Below are 22,546 nucleotides of genomic sequence, written 5' to 3' on the forward strand. Positions count from 1 at the left end.
ACCAACACTAACTCTACCATCTATAACTACCCAACCACTAGAGACAACCAACACTAACTCTACCAGATATAACTACCCAACCACTAGAGGTAACCAACACTAACTCTACCAGATATAACTACCCAACCACTAGAGGTAACCAACACTAACTCTACCATCTATAACTACCCAACCACTAGAGACAACCAACACTAACTCTACCAGCTATAACTACCCAACCACTAGAGACAACCAACACTAACTCTACCATCTATAACTACCCAACCACTAGAGGCAACCAACACTAACTCTACCAGATATAACTACCCAACCACTAGAGGTAACCAACACTAACTCTACCATCTATAACTACCCAACCACTAGAGACAACCAACACTAACTCTACCAGCTATAACTACCCAACCACTAGAGACAACAAACACTAACTCTACCATCTATAACTACCCAACCACTAGAGGCAACCAACACTAACTCTACCATCTATAACTACCCAACCACTAGAGACAACCAACACTAACTCTACCATCTATAACTACCCAACCACTAGAGGTAACAACACAACTCTACCAGATAAACTACCCAACCACTAGAGGTAACCAACACTTACTCTACCAGATATAACTACCCAACCACTAGAGGTAACGCACACTAACTCTACCAGATATAACTACCCAACCACTAGAGGAACAACACTAAACTCTACCCCTCTCTAACTACCCAACCACTAGAGGTAACCAAACACTAACTCTACCAGCTATAACTACCCAACCACTAGAGACAACCAACACTAACTCTACCATCTATAACTACCCAACCACTAGAGGTAACCAACACTAACTCTACCAGATATAACTACCCAACCACTAGAGGTAACCAACACTTACTCTACAGATATAAACTACCCAACCACTAGAGGGTAACCAACACTAACTCTACCAGATATAACTACCCAACCACTAGAGGTAACCAACACTAAGTCTACCATCTCTAAACTACCCAACACTAGAGGTAACCAACACTAAACTCTACCAGCTATAACTGACCCAACCACTAGAGACAACCAACACTAACTCTACCAGATATAACTACCCAACACTAGAGGTAACCAACACTAACTTCTACCATCTATAACTACCCAACCACTAGAGTACCAACACTAACTCTACCATCTATAAACTACCCAACCACTAGAGACAACCAACACTAAATCTACAGCTATAACTACCCAACCACTAGAGGTAACCAACACTAACTCTACCAGCTATAACTACCCAACCACTAGAGACAACCAAACACTAACCTCTACCATCTATAACTACCCAACCACCTAGAGACAACCAACACTAACTCTACCATCTATAACTACCCAACCACTAGAGACAACCAACACTAAACTCTACCATCTATAACTACCCAACCACTAGAGGTAACCAACACTAACTCTACCATCTATAACTACCCAACCACTAGAGACAATCCCACACTAACTCTACCAGCCTATAACTACCCAACCACTAGAGACAACCAACACTAACTCTACCATCTATAACTACCCAACCACTAGAGGTAACCAACACTAACTCTACCATCTATAACTACCCAACCACTAGAGACAACCAACACTAACTCTACCAGATATAACTACCCAACCACTAGAGACAACCAACACTAACTCTACCATCTATAAATACCCAACCACTAGAGACAACCAACACTAACTCTACCATCTATAACTACCCAACCACTAGAGGTAACCAACACTAACTCTACCATCTATAACTACCCAACCACTAGAGACAACCAACACTAACTTACCAGCTATAACTACCCAACACATGAGACAACCAACACTCACCTCTACCATCTATAACTACACCCAACCACTAGAGGCAACCAACACTAACTCTTACCATCTATAACTACCCAACCACTAGAGGACAACCAACACTAACTCTACCAGATATAACTACCCAAACCACTAGAGACAACCAACACTAACTCTACCATCTATAACTACCCAACCACTAGAGACAACCAACACTAACTCTACCAGATATAACTACCCAACCACTAGAGGTAACCAACCACTAAACTCTACCAGCTATAACTACCCAACCCTAGAGGACAACCAACACTAACTCTACCATCTATAATACCCAACCACTAGAGACAACCAACACTAACTCTACCATCTATAACTACCCAACCACTAGAGGTAACCAACACTAACTCTACCATCTATAACTACCCAACCACTAGAGGACAACCAACACTAACTCTACCATCTATAACTACCCAACCACTAGAAGACAACCAACACTAACTCTACCATCTATAACTACCCAACCACTAGAGGCAACCAACACTAACTCTACCAGATATAACTACCCAACCACTAGAGGTAACCAACACTAACTCTACCATCTATAACTAACCCAACCACTAGAGGACAACCAACACTAACTCTACCAGCTATAACTACCCAAACCACTAGAGACAACCAACACTAACTCTACCATCTTAACTACCCAACCACTAGAGGCAACCAACACTAACTCTACCATATATAACTACCCAACCACTAGAGGCAACCAACACTAAACTCTACCAGATATAACTACCCAACCACTAGAGACAACCAAACACTAACTCTAACCATCTATAACTAACCCAACCACTAGAGACAACCAACACTAACTCTACCAGATATAACTACCCAACCACTAGAGGTAACCAACACTAACTCTACCAGATAAACTACCCAACCACTAGAGGTAACCAACACTAACTCTACCATCTATAACTACCCAACCACTAGAGGTAACCAACACTAACTCTACCAGATATAACTACCCAACCACTAGAGGTAACCAACACTAACTCTACCAGATATAACTACCCAACCACTAGAGACAACCAACACTAACTCTACCATCTATAACTACCCAACCACTAGAGGTAACCAACACTAACTCTACCAGCTATAACTACCCAACCACTAGAGGCAACCAACACTAACTCTACCAGATATAACTACCCAACCACTAGAGATAACCAACACTAACTCTACCAGATATAACTACCCAACCACTAGCGGTAACCAACACTAACTCTACCATCTATAACTACCCAACCACTAGAGACAACCAACACTAACTCTACCATCTATAACTACCCAACCACTAGAGGTAACCAACACTAACTCTACCATCTATAACTACCCAACCACTAGAGGTAACCAACACTAACTCTACCATCTATAACTACCCAACTACTAGAGACAACCAATACTAACTCTACCAGATATAACTACCCAACCACTAGAGACAACCAACACTAACTCTACCATCTATAACTACCCAACCACTAGAGACAACCAACACTAACTCTACCATCTATAACTACCCAACCACTAGAGGTAACCAACACTAACTCTACCAGATATAACTACCCAACCACTAGAGGTAACCAACACTTACTCTACCAGATATAACTACCCAACCACTAGAGGTAACCAACACTAACTCTACCAGATATAACTACCCAACCACTAGAGGTAACCAACACTAACTCTACCATCTATAACTACCCAACCACTAGAGGTAACCAACACTAACTCTACCAGCTATAACTACCCAACCACTAGAGACAACCAACACTAACTCTACCATCTATAACTACCCAACCACTAGAGGTAACCAACACTAACTCTACCAGATATAACTACCCAACCACTAGAGGTAACCAACACTTACTCTACCAGATATAACTACCCAACCACTAGAGGTAACCAACACTAACTCTACCAGATATAACTACCCAACCACTAGAGGTAACCAACACTAAGTCTACCATCTATAACTACCCAACCACTAGAGGTAACCAACACTAACTCTACCAGCTATAACTACCCAACCACTAGAGACAACCAACACTAACTCTACCAGATATAACTACCCAACCACTAGAGGTAACCAACACTAACTCTACCATCTATAACTACCCAACCACTAGAGGTAACCAACACTAACTCTACCATCTATAACTACCCAACCACTAGAGACAACCAACACTAAATCTACCAGCTATAACTACCCAACCACTAGAGGTAACCAACACTAACTCTACCAGCTATAACTACCCAACCACTAGAGACAACCAACACTAACTCTACCATCTATAACTACCCAACCACTAGAGACAACCAACACTAACTCTACCATCTATAACTACCCAACCACTAAAGACAACCAACACTAACTCTACCATCTATAACTACCCAACCACTAGAGGTAACCAACACTAACTCTACCATCTATAACTACCCAACCACTAGAGACAACCAACACTAACTCTACCAGCTATAACTACCCAACCACTAGAGACAACCAACACTAACTCTACCATCTATAACTACCCAACCACTAGAGGCAACCAACACTAACTCTACCATCTATAACTACCCAACCACTAGAGACAACCAACACTAACTCTACCAGATATAACTACCCAACCACTAGAGACAACCAACACTAACTCTACCATCTATAACTACCCAACCACTAGAGACAACCAACACTAACTCTACCAGATATAACTACCCAACCACTAGAGGTAACCAACACTAACTCTACCAGCTATAACTACCCAACCACTAGAGACAACCAACACTAACTCTACCATCTATAACTACCCAACCACTAGAGACAACCAACACTAACTCTACCATCTATAACTACCCAACCACTAGAGGTAACCAACACTAACTCTACCAGCTATAACTACCCCAACCACTAGAGACAACCAACACTAACTCTACCAGATATAACTACCCAACCACTAGAGGTAACCAACACTAACTCTACCATCTATAACTACCCAACACTAGAGGTAACCAACACTAACTCTACCATCTATACTACCCAACCACTAGAGACAACCAACCACTAAATCTACCAGCTATAACTACCCCCAACCACTAGAGGGTAACCAACACTAACTCTACCAGCTATAACTACCCCAACCACTAGAGACAACCAACACTAACTCTACCCATCTATAACTACCCCAACCACTAGAGACAACCAACACTAACTCTACCATCTATAATACCCAACCCCTAAAGACAACCAACACTAACTCTACCATCTATAACTACCCCAACCACTAGAGGTAACCAACACTAACTCTACCATAACCCAACCATCTATACTACACCCAACCACTAGAGACAACCAACACTAACTCTACCAGCTATAACTACCCAACCACTAGAGACAACCAACACTAACTCTACCATCTATAACTACCCAACCACTAGAGGCAACCAACACTAACTCTACCATCTATAACTACCCAACCACTAGAGACAACCAACACTAACTCTACCAGATATAACTACCCAACCACTAGAGACAACCAACACTAACTCTACCATCTATAACTACCCAACCACTAGAGACAACCAACACTAACTCTACCAGATATAACTACCCAACCACTAGAGGTAACCAACACTAACTCTACCAGCTATAACTACCCAACCACTAGAGACAACCAACACTAACTCTACCATCTATAACTACCCAACCACTAGAGACAACCAACACTAACTCTACCATCTATAACTACCCAACCACTAGAGGTAACCAACACTAACTCTACCATCTATAACTACCCAACCACTAGAGACAACCAACACTAACTCTACCAGCTATAACTACCCAACCACTAGAGACAACCAACACTAACTCTACCATCTATAACTACCCAACCACTAGAGGCAACCAACACTAACTCTACCATCTATAACTACCCAACCACTAGAGGCAACCAACACTAACTCTACCAGATATAACTACCCAACCACTAGAGACAACCAACACTAACTCTACCATCTATAACTACCCAACCACTAGAGACAACCAACACTAACTCTACCAGATATAACTACCCAACCACTAGAGGTAACCAACACTAACTCTACCAGATATAACTACCCAACCACTAGAGGTAACCAACACTAACTCTACCATCTATAACTACCCAACCACTAGAGGTAACCAACACTAACTCTACCAGATATAACTACCCAACCACTAGAGGTAACCAACACTAACTCTACCAGATATAACTACCCAACCACTAGAGACAACCAACACTAACTCTACCATCTATAACTACCCAACCACTAGAGGTAACCAACACTAACTCTACCAGCTATAACTACCCAACCACTAGAGGCAACCAACACTAACTCTACCAGATATAACTACCCAACCACTAGAGGTAACCAACACTAACTCTACCAGATATAACTACCCAACCACTAGAGGTAACCAACACTAACTCTACCATCTATAACTACCCAACCACTAGAGACAACCAACACTAACTCTACCATCTATAACTACCCAACCACTAGAGGTAACCAACACTAACTCTACCATCTATAACTACCCAACCACTAGAGGTAACCACACTACCTCTACCATCTATAACTAACCCAAACCACTAGAGACAACCAACACTAACTCTACCAGATATAACTACCCAACCACTAGAGGTAACCAACACTAACTCTACCAGCTATAACTACCCAACCACTAGAGACAACCAACACTAACTCTACCATCTATAACTACCCAACCACTAGAGGTAACCAACACTAACTCTACCAGATATAACTACCCAACCACTAGAGGTAACCAACAACTAACTCTACCAGATATAACTACCCAACCACTAGACACAACCAACACTAACTCTACCAGCTATAACTACCCAACCACTAGAGGTAACCAACACTAACTCTACCATCTATAACTACCAACCACTAGAGACAACCAACACTAACTCTACCATCTATAACTATCCCAACCACTAGAGACAACCAACACTAACTCTACCATCTATAACTACCCAACCACTAGAGACAACCAACACTAACTCTACCAGATATAACTACCCAACCACTAGAGGTAACCAACACTAACTCTACCAGCTATAACTACCCAACCACTAGAGACAACCAACACTAACTCTACCATCTATAACTACCCAACCACTAGAGACAACCAACACTAACTCTACCATCTATAACTACCCAACCACTAGAGGTAACCAACACTAACTCTACCATCTATAACTACCCCAACCACTAGAGACAACCAACACTAACTCTACCAGCTATAACTACCCAACCACTAGAGACAAACAACACTAACTCTACCATCTATAACTACCCAACCACTAGAGGCAACCAACACTAACTCTACCAGATATAACTACCCAACCACTAGAGGTAACCAACACTAACTCTACCATCTATAACTACCCAACCACTAGAGACAACCAACACTAACTCTACCAGCTATAACTACCCAACCACTAGAGACAACCAACACTAACTCTACCATCTATAACTACCCAACCACTAGAGGCAACCAACACTAACTCTACCATCTATAACTACCCAACCACTAGAGGCAACCAACACTAACTCTACCAGATATAACTACCCAACCACTAGAGACAACCAACACTAACTCTACCATCTATAACTACCCAACCACTAGAGACAACCAACACTAACTCTACCAGATATAACTACCCAACCACTAGAGGTAACCAACACTAACTCTACCAGATATAACTACCCAACCACTAGAGGTAACCAACACTAACTCTACCATCTATAACTACCCAACCCACTAGAGGTAACCAACACTAACTCTACCAGATATAACTACCCAACCACTAGAGGTAACCAACACTAACTCTACCAGATATAACTACCCAACCACTAGAGACAACCAACACTAACTCTACCATCTATAACTACCCAACCACTAGAGGTAACCAACACAAACTCTACCAGCTATAACTACCCAACCACTAGAGGCAACCAACACTAACTCTACCAGATATAACTACCCAACCACTAGAGGTAACCAACACTAACTCTACCAGATATAACTACCCAACCACTAGAGGTAACCAACACTAACTCTACCATCTATAACTACCCAACCACTAGAGACAACCAACACTAACTCTACCATCTATAACTACCCAACCACTAGAGGTAACCAACACTAACTCTACCATCTATAACTACCCAACCACTAGAGGTAACCAACACTAACTCTACCATCTATAACTACCCAACTACTAGAGACAACCAATACTAACTCTACCAGATATAACTACCCAACCACTAGAGGTAACCAACACTAACTCTACCAGCTATAACTACCCAACCACTAGAGACAACCAACACTAACTCTACCATCTATAACTACCCAACCACTAGAGGTAACCAACACTAACTCTACCAGATATAACTACCCAACCACTAGAGGTAACCAACACTAACTCTACCAGATATAACTACCCAACCACTAGACACAACCAACACTAACTCTACCAGCTATAACTACCCAACCACTAGAGGTAACCAACACTAACTCTACCATCTATAACTACCCAACCACTAGAGACAACCAACACTAACTCTACCAGATATAACTACCCAACCACTAGAGACAACCAACACTAACTCTACCAGATATAACTACCCAACCACTAGAGACAACCAACACTAACTCTACCAGATATAACTACCCAACCACTAGAGACAACCAACACTAACTCTACCATCTATAACTACCCAACCACTAGAGGTAACCAACACTAACTCTACCAGATATAACTACCCAACCACTAGAGGTAACCAACACTAACTCTACCATCTATAGCTACCCAACCACTAGAGGTAACCAACACTAACTCTACCAGCTATAACTACCCAACCACTAGAGGTAACCAAAACTAACTCTACCATCTATAACTACCCAACCACTAGAGACAACCAACACTAACTCTACCATCTATAACTACCCAACCACTAGAGACAACCAACACTAACTCTACCATCTATAACTACCCAACCACTAGAGGTAACCAACACTAACTCTACCATCTATAACTACCCAACCACTAGAGGTAACCAACACTAACTCTACCATCTATAACTACCCAACTACTAGAGACAACCAATACTAACTCTACCAGATATAACTACCCAACCACTAGAGGTAACCAACACTAACTCTACCAGCTATAACTACCCAACCACTAGAGACAACCAACACTAACTCTACCATCTATAACTACCCAACCACTAGAGGTAACCAACACTAACTCTACCAGATATAACTACCCAACCACTAGAGGTAACCAACACTAACTCTACCAGATATAACTACCCAACCACTAGACACAACCAACACTAACTCTACCAGCTATAACTACCCAACCACTAGAGGTAACCAACACTAACTCTACCATCTATAACCACCCAACCACTAGAGAGAACCAACACTAACTCTACCATCTATAACTACCCAACCACTAGAGACAACCAACACTAACTCTTACCAGATATAACTACCCAACCACTAGAGACAACCAACACTAACTCTACCAGATATAACTACCCAACCACTAGAGACAACCAACACTAACTCTACCAGATATAACTACCCAACCACTAGAGACAACCAACACTAACTCTACCATCTATAACTACCCAACCACTAGAGACAACCAACACTAACTCTACCAGATATAACTACCCAACCACTAGAGGTAACCAACACTAACTCTACCATCTATAGCTACCCAACCACTAGAGGTAACCAACACTAACTCTACCAGCTATAACTACCCAACCACTAGAGACAACCAACACTAACTCTACCATCTATAACTACCCAACCACTAGAGACAACCAACACTAACTCTTCCAGATATAACTACCCAACCACTAGAGGTAACCAACACTAACTCTACCATCTATAACTACCCAACCACTAGAGGTAACCAACACTAACTCTACCAGATATAACTACCCAACCACTAGAGGTAACCAACACTAACTCTACCATCTATAACTACCCAACCACTAGAGACAACCAACACTAACTCTACCATCTGTAACTACCCAACCACTAGAGGTAACCAACACTAACTCTACCAGCTATAACTACCCAACCACTAGAGGTAACCAACACTAACTCTACCATCTATAACTACCCAACCACTAGAGACAACCAACACTAACTCTACCAGCTATAACTACCCAACCACTAGAGACAACCAACACTAACTCTACCAGATATAACTACCCAACCACTAGAGGCAACCAACACTAACTCTACCATCTATAACTACCCAACCACTAGAGACAACCAACACTAACTCTACCAGCTATAACTACCCAACCACTAGAGGTAACCAACACTAACTCTACCAGATATAACTACCCAACCACTAGAGACAACCAACACTAACTCTACCATCTATAACCACCCAACCACTAGAGGTAACCAACACTAACTCTACCAGCTATAACTACCCAACCACTAGAGACAACCAACACTAACTCTACCAGATATAACTACCCAACCACTAGAGACAACCAACACTAACTCTACCAGCTATAACTACCCAACCACTAGAGGTAACCTACACTAACTCTACCAGCTATAACTATCCAACCACTTGAGACAACCAACACTAACTCTACCAGCTATAACTACCCAACCACTAGAGGTAACCAACACTAACTCTACCATCTATAACTACCCAACCACTAGAGACAACCAACACTAACTCTACCATCTATAACTACCCAATCACTAGAGGTAACCAACACTAACTCTACCATCTATAACTACCCAACCACACCCAACCATAGTCGCCAAAACACATTCATAATTCCTAACATTTATAATGTTGTTTCACAGTTAGATATGGTATCTGTACTAACCGTGTGGATGTGAGGAGTGACTTGGGCCTGTCGGGAGATTTCTACAGGGTTGAACCCTACTCTGACGTAGGTTCACTATTGTCCTAGAATGGCCGATACGGTATGATGTTGACCTCAAAAATATAACCCAAAATATCATAACATATTCAATCCTTCCTGTTGACGTTTTCTCTCTTGACAACCACGAATAAAGTAAACTATGCCAAATTCCACAGTGTGAAACAAGTGTGTATTGGGAGTAACACACTGTTGACGTCTGGCTCCTGTCGTTTTGGTCCTCCTGACCAGCTCTCCCTGTGGCTTTTACAGGAGTGTCCCCAGCTGCTGCCCACCGAGCGCATTCTGGTTCCGGTCAACGTGGTGAAGCCCATCACCCTGCGGGCCAAGAACCTTCCCCAGCCACAGTCAGGACAGAGGGGCTATGAGTGTCTGCTCACCATCCAGGGCGTGGAGCAGCGGGTGCCCGCGCTCCGCTTCAACAGCAGCTGTGTTCAGTGCCAGAACACCTCGGTGAGTATAGGGGGTGATGGTGTGTGTTTTGGGTGTAAACGGGATGAATAGGGAAGTTTGTGTATGTGTGTGTTTAGGTGTACACAATGAATGGAAATTGTGGAGATAAGGCATGTTGGAAGGGATGTATTTGATATTTACATTGACCTTTTAGTCACTAAGCGACATACAGTTAGTGCATTCATCTTAAGATAGCTAGGTGGTACAACCACATGCACAAAATATACAAAAGTATGTGGACACCACTTCAAATTAGTGAATTTGGCTATTTCAGCCACACCTGTTGCTGACAGGTGTATAAAATCAAGCACACAACCATGCTATCTCCATAGACAAACATTGGCAGTAGAATGGCCTTACTGAAGATCTCAGTGACTTTCAACGTGGCACCATCATAGGATGCCACCTTTCCAACAAGTCAGTTGCTGTGCTGTTATTGTGAAGTGGAAGGAGGAGGAGGAGCAACAACAGCTCAGCCACAAAGTGGTAGGCCACACAAGCTCACAGAACGGGACCACCGAGTGCTGAAATGCATAGTGAGTAAAAATCGTCTGTCCTCGGTTGCAACACTCACTCCCGAGTTCCAAACTGCCTCTGGAAGCAACTTCAGCATAATAACTGTTCATCGGGAGCTTCATGAAATGGGTTTCCATGGCCGAGCATGAATCACCATCTGCCAGTCCAATGGATTAATATAGATTTGGCGGATGCCAGGAGAACGCTACCTGTCCGAATGCATAGTGCCAACTGTAAAGTTTGGTGGAGGAGGAATAATGGTCTGGGGCTGTTTTAGTTCCAGTGAAGGGAAATCGTAATGCTACAACATACAATGACATTCTAGACGAGTTTGTGCTTCCAACTTTGTGGCAACAGTTTGGGGAAGGCCCTTTCCTGTTTCAGCATGACAATGCCCCCGTGCACAAAGTGAGGTCCATACAGAAATGGTTTGTTGAGATCGCTGAGGAAGAATTTGACTGGCCTGCACAGAGCCCTGACTTCAACCCCATCGAACACCTTTGGGATGAATTGGAACGGTGACTGCTGGCCAGGCCTACTCGCCCAACATCAGTGCCCGACTTCACTAATGTTCTTGTGGCTGAATGGAAGCAAGTCCCCGCAGCAATGTTCCAACATCTAGTGGAAAGCCTTCCCAGAAGAGTGGAGGCTGTTATAGCAGTAAAGGAGGGACCAACTCCAAATGAATGCCCATGATTTTGGAATGACATGTTCGACGAGCAGATGTCCACATACTTTTTACATGTAGTGTATCACAGTAGCTATAAGCAAAGTTAAGTGCGAGTGTTAGTTCACAAAATATATATATATTTCGGTAGGGAGGGGCAGTTCCTCTTGCTGCTGGTCTTGTAGTGGATGTGAGCTTTGACTGGAAGCCAGTGGAGTGTGCAGAGAAGCGGGGTGACGTGGGAGAACATTGGAAGGTTGAACACCAGGCAGGCTGCAGTATTCTGGATAAATTGCAGGGGTTTGATGGCACAAGCGGGGAGCCCAGCCAACAGTTGTGGTAGTCCAGACGGGAGATGACTCGTACTCTGTGAGGTAGGCTCGTACTCTACGGAGGAGCACGACCTGCAGGAGCGAGTCACTGCTTTGGTGTTTGCAGTGAATGACAGGGTGTTGTCCAGGGTCATGCCAAGGTTCTCTGCACTCTGGGAGGGGGACACCGTGGAGTTGTCAACCGTGATGGAGAAGTCTTGGAGCAGAGAGGCCTTCCGTGGGATGAAGAGCAGCTCTGTCTTGTCGAGGTTGAGCTTGAGGTGGTGGGCCGACGTCCAAGCTGAGATATCTGCCAAGCACGCAGAGATGCATGTCACCACCTGGGTGAAGAAGGGGGGAAGGAGAAAAGTAGTTGAGTGTCATCCACATAGCAATGATAGAAGAGACCATGTGAGGATATGACAGAGCCCAGTGACTTCGGCTATAGATAGAGGAGGAGAGGGCCTAGAACCATGCCCTGGGGGACACCAGTAGTGAGTAGTGAGAGTATGTGGTGCAGATCCTCTCCACGTCACCTGGTAGGAGCGGCCTGCCAACTAGGATGCAATCCAAGAGTGTGCAGAGCCTGAGACACCCAGCCCTGAGAGGCTGGAGAGGAGGATCTGATGGTGCATGGTGTCGAAGGCAGAGGATACATCTAGGAGGATGAGAACAGAGGAGAGAGAGTCAGCTTTGGCAGGGCGGAGTGCCTCCATCACACAGAGAAGAGCAGTCGCGTTTGAGTGACCCGTCTTGAAGCCTGACTGGTTACGGTCAAGAGGATCATTCGGAGAGAGATAGCGAGAGAGTTGGTCAGAGACATATTTGAAGTTATTTGTGAAAGTGAGAAGATGCACAACTCTATCTCAGGTCTGTCTGGAGAGACATTGACTGTAGAATCTCAATACAGGTTCCTCATTTCTTGTAATCAGTACTATGGAGCTAGTACCTACAGTACACTGTCTGGAACCAGTCCTCCATGCCCAAGGATATGTCTCTTATTGTACATGTGCACAGAGCCTTGATGAGTTTAAATGCCCTCTCTAAATTCCAGCTTCCCTCAGCAATACTATTATGTGTCATTCAGTTCTGGAACAATGGTTGGTATGAAATGAAAGACTCCCAATGAAAGGGTTTCTATGCTGAATGATATGCTAATATGATATGCTACTGTTGAATGGGAGTGTCTCAAACACTCTGACTAGCTTTGATACGTAGTTGTCTGTGAAGATGTACTCTACCTGGCTTGAGTGTTCACAGTACTTCTGCTCTTCAAATGCCTTTTCCTCTACCCCCCTCTCTCTCTCTCCTTTTCTCTCTCTCCTCGTTCTCTCCTCCTTTCTCTCCATCTCACCCCCCCATCTCCCCCTCTCTGGGTCCCCATGGCGACAACAGTACTCATATGATGGGATGGAGATGAGCAGCCTCCCTGTGGACCTGACGGTCATCTGGAACGGAGACTTCAGCATCGACAATCCCGCCGACAATAAAGGTCAGGACCCCCCCCCCACCCGCCTCACACCCACACACACACATCCACACACACCCCACCCGATCACCGCAGTTGCCTGTGTAGCTGGTCTCCATGGCAACAGGCGGGCAGTTGCGGCGGTATCCATCCCCCTGACACCGGCACAGACACAGAAGTGGCATTACTTTGCTGCGGTGGGCGGCGGCGTCTGGTTATAACTTTGCCTCTTCTCTCATCTCCCTCTCTTTCTCTCACTTACTCTCCATCTCTCACACCTAATTTCCCTCTGCTCTCTCTCTCTCTCTACCTCCCTTTTCCCTCCTTCTGTTCACTTCGTTAGCTTCACACCGCTCGTCTCGCCACGTCCTCTTCCCTTTTTCCATCTCTCCAGTCGCCATCTCTTTCCCTCTCCCTCTCTCTCTCCCCCTCTCTCTCCCTCTCTCCTTTCTCTCTCTCCTCTCTCTCTCTGTTTCTCTCTCTCTCTCTGTTTCTCTCTCTTCCTCCCTTTTCCCTCCTGTTCACCTCGTTAGCTTCACACCGCTCGTCATCGCCACATCCTTTTGCCTTTTTCCATCTCTCCAGTCGTCATCTCTTTCCTCTCCCTCTCTCTCTGTCTCTCTCTCTCTCCCCCTCCTCTCTCTCTCTCTCTCTCTCTCTCTCTCTCTCTCTCTTCTCTCCTTTCTCTCTCTCTCTCTCTGTTTCTCTCCCTCCCTCTCTCTGTTTCTCTCCCTCCCTCTCTCTCTCTCTCTCTCTCTCTCTCTCGTCTCCTCTGTGGTGCTTGTTAGCTTCACAACTTCTTCTGTGGTGCTTGTTAGCTTCACACCTTCCTCTGTGGTGCTTGTTAGCTTCACGCCTTTCTCTGTGGTGCTTGTTAGCTTCACAACTTCTTCTGTGGTGCTTGTTAGCTTCACACCTTCCTCTGTGGTGCTTGTTACCTTCACGCCTTTCTCTGTGGTGCTTGTTAGCTTCACAACTTCTTCTGTGGTGCTTGTTAGCTTCACGCCTTTCTCTGTGGTGCTTGTTAGCTTCACGCCTTTCTCTGTGGTGCTTGTTAGCTTCACGCCTTCCTCTGTGGTGCTTGTTAGCTTGACACCTTCCTCTGTGGTGCTTGTTAGCTTCACACCTTCCTCTGTCAGTTGTCTCCCTCTGCCCAGCAGCATATTACCACAGACCACACACGCATACACTAAAAGAGAATATTCAATATGCTATACTAACAGTGACTATCTATCTATCTATCTATCTATCTAGTAATGGTTAATACAGTCTTCTGTTATCACTTTGATACTATTTTCACAACTCTTAGTACAAAACTCTAAACTGGTCACACTTGTAAGGCAGCCAGTCTTTCATTCAAAACCTGTGATTGTGCATTCATTTGGATTGTAAACAGCTCTCACCACACAACCATTGATTCAAAATATACGTTTATTGTGAAATGTAATGACATTAGGCAATACACTTACATTACCCAACAAAATTGACCAAAAATCTATTATTTCCATAATATCGATTCAATGTGTAATCAAAAGTGTGATCAATGAAGACATCCTCTACAATCATTCATGCAAAAAAAACATGTTATTTTTCAGATATAATTGCAGGTGTACTGTCTGTAATCACATGTAAGACATAAAAATGAAACAAATTAAATGAATGAAAATAAGACATGACGTTTAGCATGCAATAATTTGCATCTATCTTGTCTTGTTCCCTTTCCATTCTGAGCATTTGGCCATAAATTGTCATCCACATCACAGTGAATGTCCTCATTGTTCATGCACCGCGGGAAATACCTTTTGGCCTGGTGATTCCAAGCCTGACATTGGTCTGCGGTGATGTATCTGCATGCCTCATCCATGGCCAGAAGGAGGGTGGCACGCTTGGGGATGGTGATCGCCCACCTCCGTGCTGAACAAATATCCTGGCCGATGAGGTTCCGCCCATGGCGCCAAGTTTTGGCCAGGTTGAAGCCCGCTTCACCAACAAAGATATACTTGTGATGGTTCACAGCAGCATTAAGCACCATCACCCTCTAAAAATATATTTGGGTTAGTTCTTTTTATAGTATTTTTATAGTTCCAATATGGTATTGTGAAGTAGCATGTACATTAATAGTAACAGTAATACAGTATATAGTGCTGTACCTGAACATACTTGGCCCGCAGTTGTTTCTCTCCAAAGGCACCAGGTAAACGTGTTCCATAGATGCCTGGAGCCTCTTCAAAAGGCAGGTGATTGTTGGTAGACTGATGGATGCCACATTGGTAAAGGTGTCATCATTCTCCACAATGGCCTGCTTTATTTCGGACAGCCATATGTCATTCCTGGCCGTCACCATTCCACCACTGCCCACTACTGCTTGTTGGTCAACACACGGCCATGGCCACCACCATGGGGTCTTCTGCCAAGTCTGACAGTAGAACAGAGTATACTGTCAATAGATCACACTGATAATACTGGAACATGTTTTGTGAATTTACATGCTTTACAATATGTAATTTACTGTAAATGTAATGGTAAAGCATAGTGCATATCCTGCAGACATACCGCTTTTCTTGGTAAATTGTTCTCATGATCGAATTGACAGTTGATCTTTTCAGATTGGGGTGAACTAATCTGTCAGCCTCTGCCATGGTAAGACATCTGTTTACCACATGGCCAACAACGATAGACCGGACTTCATTAGACACAACAGTTCCCTGCCGTCTGCCTCCCTCTCTCTGATGCCCACCTCTTTGACGGTGTCCATGTCCACCTCTTTGACCTCTGACGGGGCCCATGTCCACCTCTTTGACCTCTGATGGGGCCCATGTCCACCTCTTTGACCTCTGACGGGGGCCCATGTCCACCTCTTTGGCCTCTGACGGGGTCCATGTCCACCTCTTTGACCTCTGACGGTGTCCATGTCCACCTCTTTGACCTCTTTGATGGGGCACATGCCCAACTCTCTGACGGGCCCCTTGTCCACGAGCTCTTTGATATCTTCTTCTCCCTTGCTGTCTATCTGCTCCATGTTGAAAGAAATATCAAGTGTTCACACACCCCCTATTAAATGGTGACCAATTGTGGTTATCACTATGTGGAGTCAATTAGCAATAGTGTCTAGTCATTATGTATGGTTATCATGTATGATACATGTATTTTAGATGTTTGTACTTTACAAAACTCAAATTCTTTTCTGTTGTTCTCAAAACCAATATATAGTAGATAAACCAGTTTAAATCTATAGGTTTACCAAACGGTTAAGTGATTAGCCATTAAACACAGTTGGATTAAGTGATGGCCAAATGTATTTAAACAAAATAATGAGAAGATAACCAAATGAAACGTATAATGAGCATTGCATTGTCAACGGCAATTACTTTCTATGAAAGGTATTTCTACACTGATTAGGTTTGGTGAAAAAGTTACTGATTTTGTGTGTTGTACTTAGTCAAATGAAAATGTACTTTAAGTTTTGAACAAACAGCCTTTTTGATGATCTGTTTTGAGTTTTGTACTAAGAGTTGTGAAATTTGAACACATACTTGTGAAAATAATACCAAAGCGATAAAGAAAACATAGATATACAGTTGAAGTCGGAAGTTTACATACACTTAGGTTGGAGTCATTAAAACTCGTTTTTCAACCACTCCACAAATTTCTTGTTAACAAACTATAGTTTTGGCAAGTCGGTTAGGACATCTACTTTGTGCATGACACAAGTAATTTTTCCAACAATTGTTTACAGACAGATTATTTCACTTATAATTCACTGTATCACAATTCCAGTGGGTCAGAAGTTTACATACACTAAGTTGACTGTGCCTTTAAACAGCTTGGAAAATTCCAGAAAATTATGTAATGGATTTAGAAGCTTCTGATAGGCTAATTTACATAATTTGAGTCAATTGGAGGTGTACCTGTGTATGTGTTGCAAGGCCTACCTTCAAACTCAGTGCCTCTTTGCTTGACATCATGGGAAAATCAAAAGAAATCAGCCAAGACCTCAGAAAAAAATTGTAGACCTCCACAAGTCAGGTTCATCCTTGGGAGCAATTTCCAAATGCCTGAAGGTACCACGTTCATCTGTACAAACAATAGTACACAAGTATAAACACCATGGGGACCACGCAGCCGTCGTACCGCTCATGAAGGAGACGCGTTCTGTCTCCTAGAGATGAACGTACTTTGGTATGAAAAGTGCAAATCAATCCCAGAACAACAGCAAAGGACCTTGTGAAGATGCTGGAGGAAACAGGCACAAAAGTATCTATATCCACAGTAAAACGAGTCCTATATCGACATAACCTGAATGGCCGCTCAGCAAGGAAGAAGCCACTGCTTCAAAACCGCCATTAAAAAGCCAGACTACGGTTTGCAACTGCACATAGGGACGGAGATCGTACTTTTTGGAGAAATGTCCTCTGGTCTGATGAAACAAAAATAGAACTGTTTGGCCATGATGACCATCGTTATGTTTGGAGGAAAAAGGGGGAGGCCTGCAAGCCGAAGAACACCATCCCAACCGTGAAGCACGGGGGTGGCAGCATCATGTTGTGGGGGTGCTTTTGTGCAGGAGGGCCTGGTGCCCTTTACAAAATAGATGGCATCATGAGGTAGGAAAATTATGTGGATATATTGAAGTAACATCTCAAGACATCGGTCTGGAAGTTAAAGCTTGGTCGCAAATGGGTCTTCCAAATGGACAATGACCCCAAGCATACTCCAAAGTTGTGGCAAAATGGCTTAAGGACAACAAAGTCAAGGTATTGGAGTGGCCATCACAAAGCCCTGACCTCAATCCTATAGAAAATTTGTGGGCAGAACTGAAAAAGCCAGTGCGAGCAAGGAGTCCAACAAACCTGACTCAGTTACACCAGCTCTGTCAGGAGGAATGGGCCAAAATGCACCCAACTTATTGTGGGAAGCTTGTGGAAGGCTGCCCAAAACATTTGACCCAAGTTAAACAATTTAAAGGCAATGCTACCAAATACTAATTGAGTGTATGTAAACTTTTGACCCACTGGGAATGTGATGAAAGAATTAGAAAACAAATCATTCTCTCTATTATTCTGACATTTCACATTCTTAAAATAAAGTGGTGATCCTAACTGACCTAAGACAGGGGATTTTTACTAGGAGTAAATGTCAGGAATTGTGAAAAACTAAGTTTAAATGTAATTGGCTAAGGTGTATGTAAACTTCCGACTTCAACTGTATATTACATATGTACAAGGACTAAAGAGCATGATGGTACTAGTTGGTTTAAACCCATACAGTACAAATAGAATTACTAATGACAATGATTAACTGCACCTCGCTGGCTTTGCAATTAGATTTATTTGCGCTCACATTTGTGTTCACATTTGAATGGATATATAGAAACATTTTGTTTCCGTGGAGAGACGGGGAGAGCGAGAGGGAGAGGGAGAGAGAGAGGGAGATAAATAGAAAGAGAGAGTGAGAGTTAAAGATGAATTCCTCCTCTTCTCACCCGCTAGCTACCCGGGGAAAAGGCTACTCTGGAGGCATCATTTGATGGACAAATCACACAAGCATCTAATGGCAATTAAAAACCTGTCCGGTTTCCATGGAGACGAAATGTTAAACTAGTGGATGAGCAGAGGCAAGAAGCTTCTGGTGGCAGGAGCTAAATGAGAGAGAGAAGGAGAGAGTGAGAGATAGGAAAAGAGAGAGGGAGAGAGAGGAAGAGAGAGAGAAAGAGAGGAAGGGAGGGAGGAAGAGAGAGAGGAAGGGAGGGAGGAAGAGAGAGAGAGAGGGGGGAGGGAGGGAGGGGGAAAGAGAGAGGGAGATAGAGAAAGAGATGGGGAGAGGGAGTGAGACATAAGCAAGAGAGAAGGATTGAGACAGAGAACAAGGGACAGAGATACAGTATCAACAAATGATGCTTTCCGCAATATGATTCCAATACTGTCCATGTTCTGGAAATACTAAAATGCTGACTGTGATTAATATACCTGTTCTGAACAGTTCTCACCCACATTTACCAGTATACATCATGAAGGCTAGCATTTTAAATCTAGGCCGGGTGTAAAGCACTTTGTTACAATTTCTGATGTAAAAAATGGCTTTATAAATACATGTGATTGATTGACTGATTGAAATCAAGTATATGTGTATGATGTGTTGTTAACCTGATCTCTCCCTGTGACCCCCCCCCCACACACCTTCCCCCCCTTCCCCCCAACAGTTCACCTGTACAAGTGTGATGCCCAGAGGGGTAGCTGTGGCCTGTGTCTGAAGGCAGACCCCCTGTTTGGCTGTGTGTGGTGTAAGGGGGAGAACCGCTGCACTCTCAAGCAGCACTGTCCCCACCCTGAGAGCCAGTGGCTGGAGCGCAATGGACTCAACAGCAAGTGTACACACCCACGCATCACCCAGGTGAGAATGCAGATACACACACACACACACACACACACACACACACACACACACACACACACACACACACACACACACACACACACACACACACACACACACACACACACACACACACACACACACACCAGTACCCACCAAGTGAATCACACAAGTGGGAATGACACACTCACACACATACTGTACACACTAAAACAGCAATTACTACACACACGTGACCACACAGGTGAGAACACACACCCACATGCTCACACACTCTGTCACCCAGGGGAGAACACACACTGTCACCCAGGGGAGGACACACTCTGTCACCCAGGGGAGAACATACTCTGTCACCCAGGGTAGGACACACACTGTCACCCAGGGGAGAACACACACTGTCACCCAGGGGAGAACACACTCTGTCACCCAGGGGAGAACACACTCTGTCACCCAGCGGAGGACACACACTGTCACCCGGGGGGGAAAATACTCTGTCACCCAGGGGAGGACACACACTGTCACCCAGGGGAGAACACACTCTGTCACCCAGGGGAGAACACACACTGTCACCCAGGGGAGGACACACTCTGTCACCCAGGGGAGAACATACTCTGTCACCCAGGGTAGGACACACACTGTCACCCAGGGGAGAACACACACTGTCACCCAGGGGAGAACACACTCTGTCACCCAGGGGAGAACACACTCTGTCACCCAGCGGAGGACACACACTGTCACCCGGGGGGGAAAATACTCTGTCACCCAGGGGAGGACACACACTGTCACCCAGGGGAGAACACACTCTGTCACCCAGGGGAGAACACACTCTGTCACACAGGGGAGGACACACACTGTGACCCAGGGGAGAACACATTCTGTCACCCAGGGGAGAACACACTCTGTCACCCAGTGGAGAACACACTCTGTCACCCAGGGGAGAACACACACTGTCACCCAGGGGAGAACACACTCTGTCACCCAGGGAAGAACACACTCTGTCACCCAGGGAAGAACACACTCTGTCACCCAGGGGAGAACCCACTCTGTCACCCAGGGGAGGACACACTCTGTCACCCAGGGGAGGACACACACTGTCACCCAGGGGAGAACACACTCTGTCACCCAGGGGAGAACACACTCTGTCACCCAGGGGATAACACACTCTGTCACCCAGGGGAGGACACACACTGTCACCCAGGGGAGAACACACTCTGTCACCCAGGGGAGAACACACACTGTCACCCAGGGGAGAACACACACTGTCACCCAGGGGAGAACACACTGTCACCCAGGGGAGAACATACTCTGTCACCCAGTGGAGGACACACACTGTCACCCAGGGGAGAACACACTCTGTCACCCAGTGGAGGACACACACTGTCACCCAGGGGAGAACACACTCTGTCACCCAGGGGAGAACACACTCTGTCACCCAGTGGAGGACACACACTGTCACTCAGGGGAGAACACACTCTGTCACCCAGGGGAGAACATACACTGTCACCCAGGGGAGAACACACACTGTCACCCAGGGGAGAACACACTCTGTCACCCAGTGGAGGACACACACTGTCACCCAGGGGAGAACACACTGTCACCCAGGGGAGAACACACTCTGTCACCCAGTGGAGGACACACACTGTCACCCAGGGGAGAACACACTCTGTCTCCCAGGGGAGAACACACTCTGTCATCCAGTGGAGGACACACACTGTCACCCAGGGGAGAACACACTCTGTCACCCAGTGGAGAACACACTCTGTCACCCAGGGGAGAACACACTCTGTCACCCAGGGGAGAACATACTCTGTCACCCAGTGGAGGACACACACTGTCACATCATGAGAGTGACCGCTGATGGTGTCGAC

The 22,546-nt window shown here is 44.7% G+C and overlaps 1 protein-coding gene across 1 annotated transcript in view; it reads left to right on the forward strand.

Moving 5' to 3' along the window:
* Positions 1 to 11,004: 11,004 nt before the first annotated feature.
* Positions 11,005 to 22,546, forward strand: part of LOC115191181 (plexin-A4) — a gene marked incomplete at its 3' end in the record, with an annotated part of 28,071 nt that continues 16,529 nt past the window's right edge. The window contains exons 1-3 of the mRNA XM_029749117.1: positions 11,005 to 11,344; positions 14,234 to 14,330; positions 20,506 to 20,696. Coding sequence (XP_029604977.1) covers positions 14,249 to 14,330; positions 20,506 to 20,696 — 273 coding nt within the window. The remainder of the gene's footprint in view (positions 11,345 to 14,233; positions 14,331 to 20,505; positions 20,697 to 22,546) is intronic.

The sequence above is a fragment of the Salmo trutta genome, unplaced genomic scaffold, assembly GCF_901001165.1.
Source record: "Salmo trutta unplaced genomic scaffold, fSalTru1.1, whole genome shotgun sequence".
NCBI lineage: Eukaryota > Metazoa > Chordata > Actinopteri > Salmoniformes > Salmonidae > Salmo > Salmo trutta.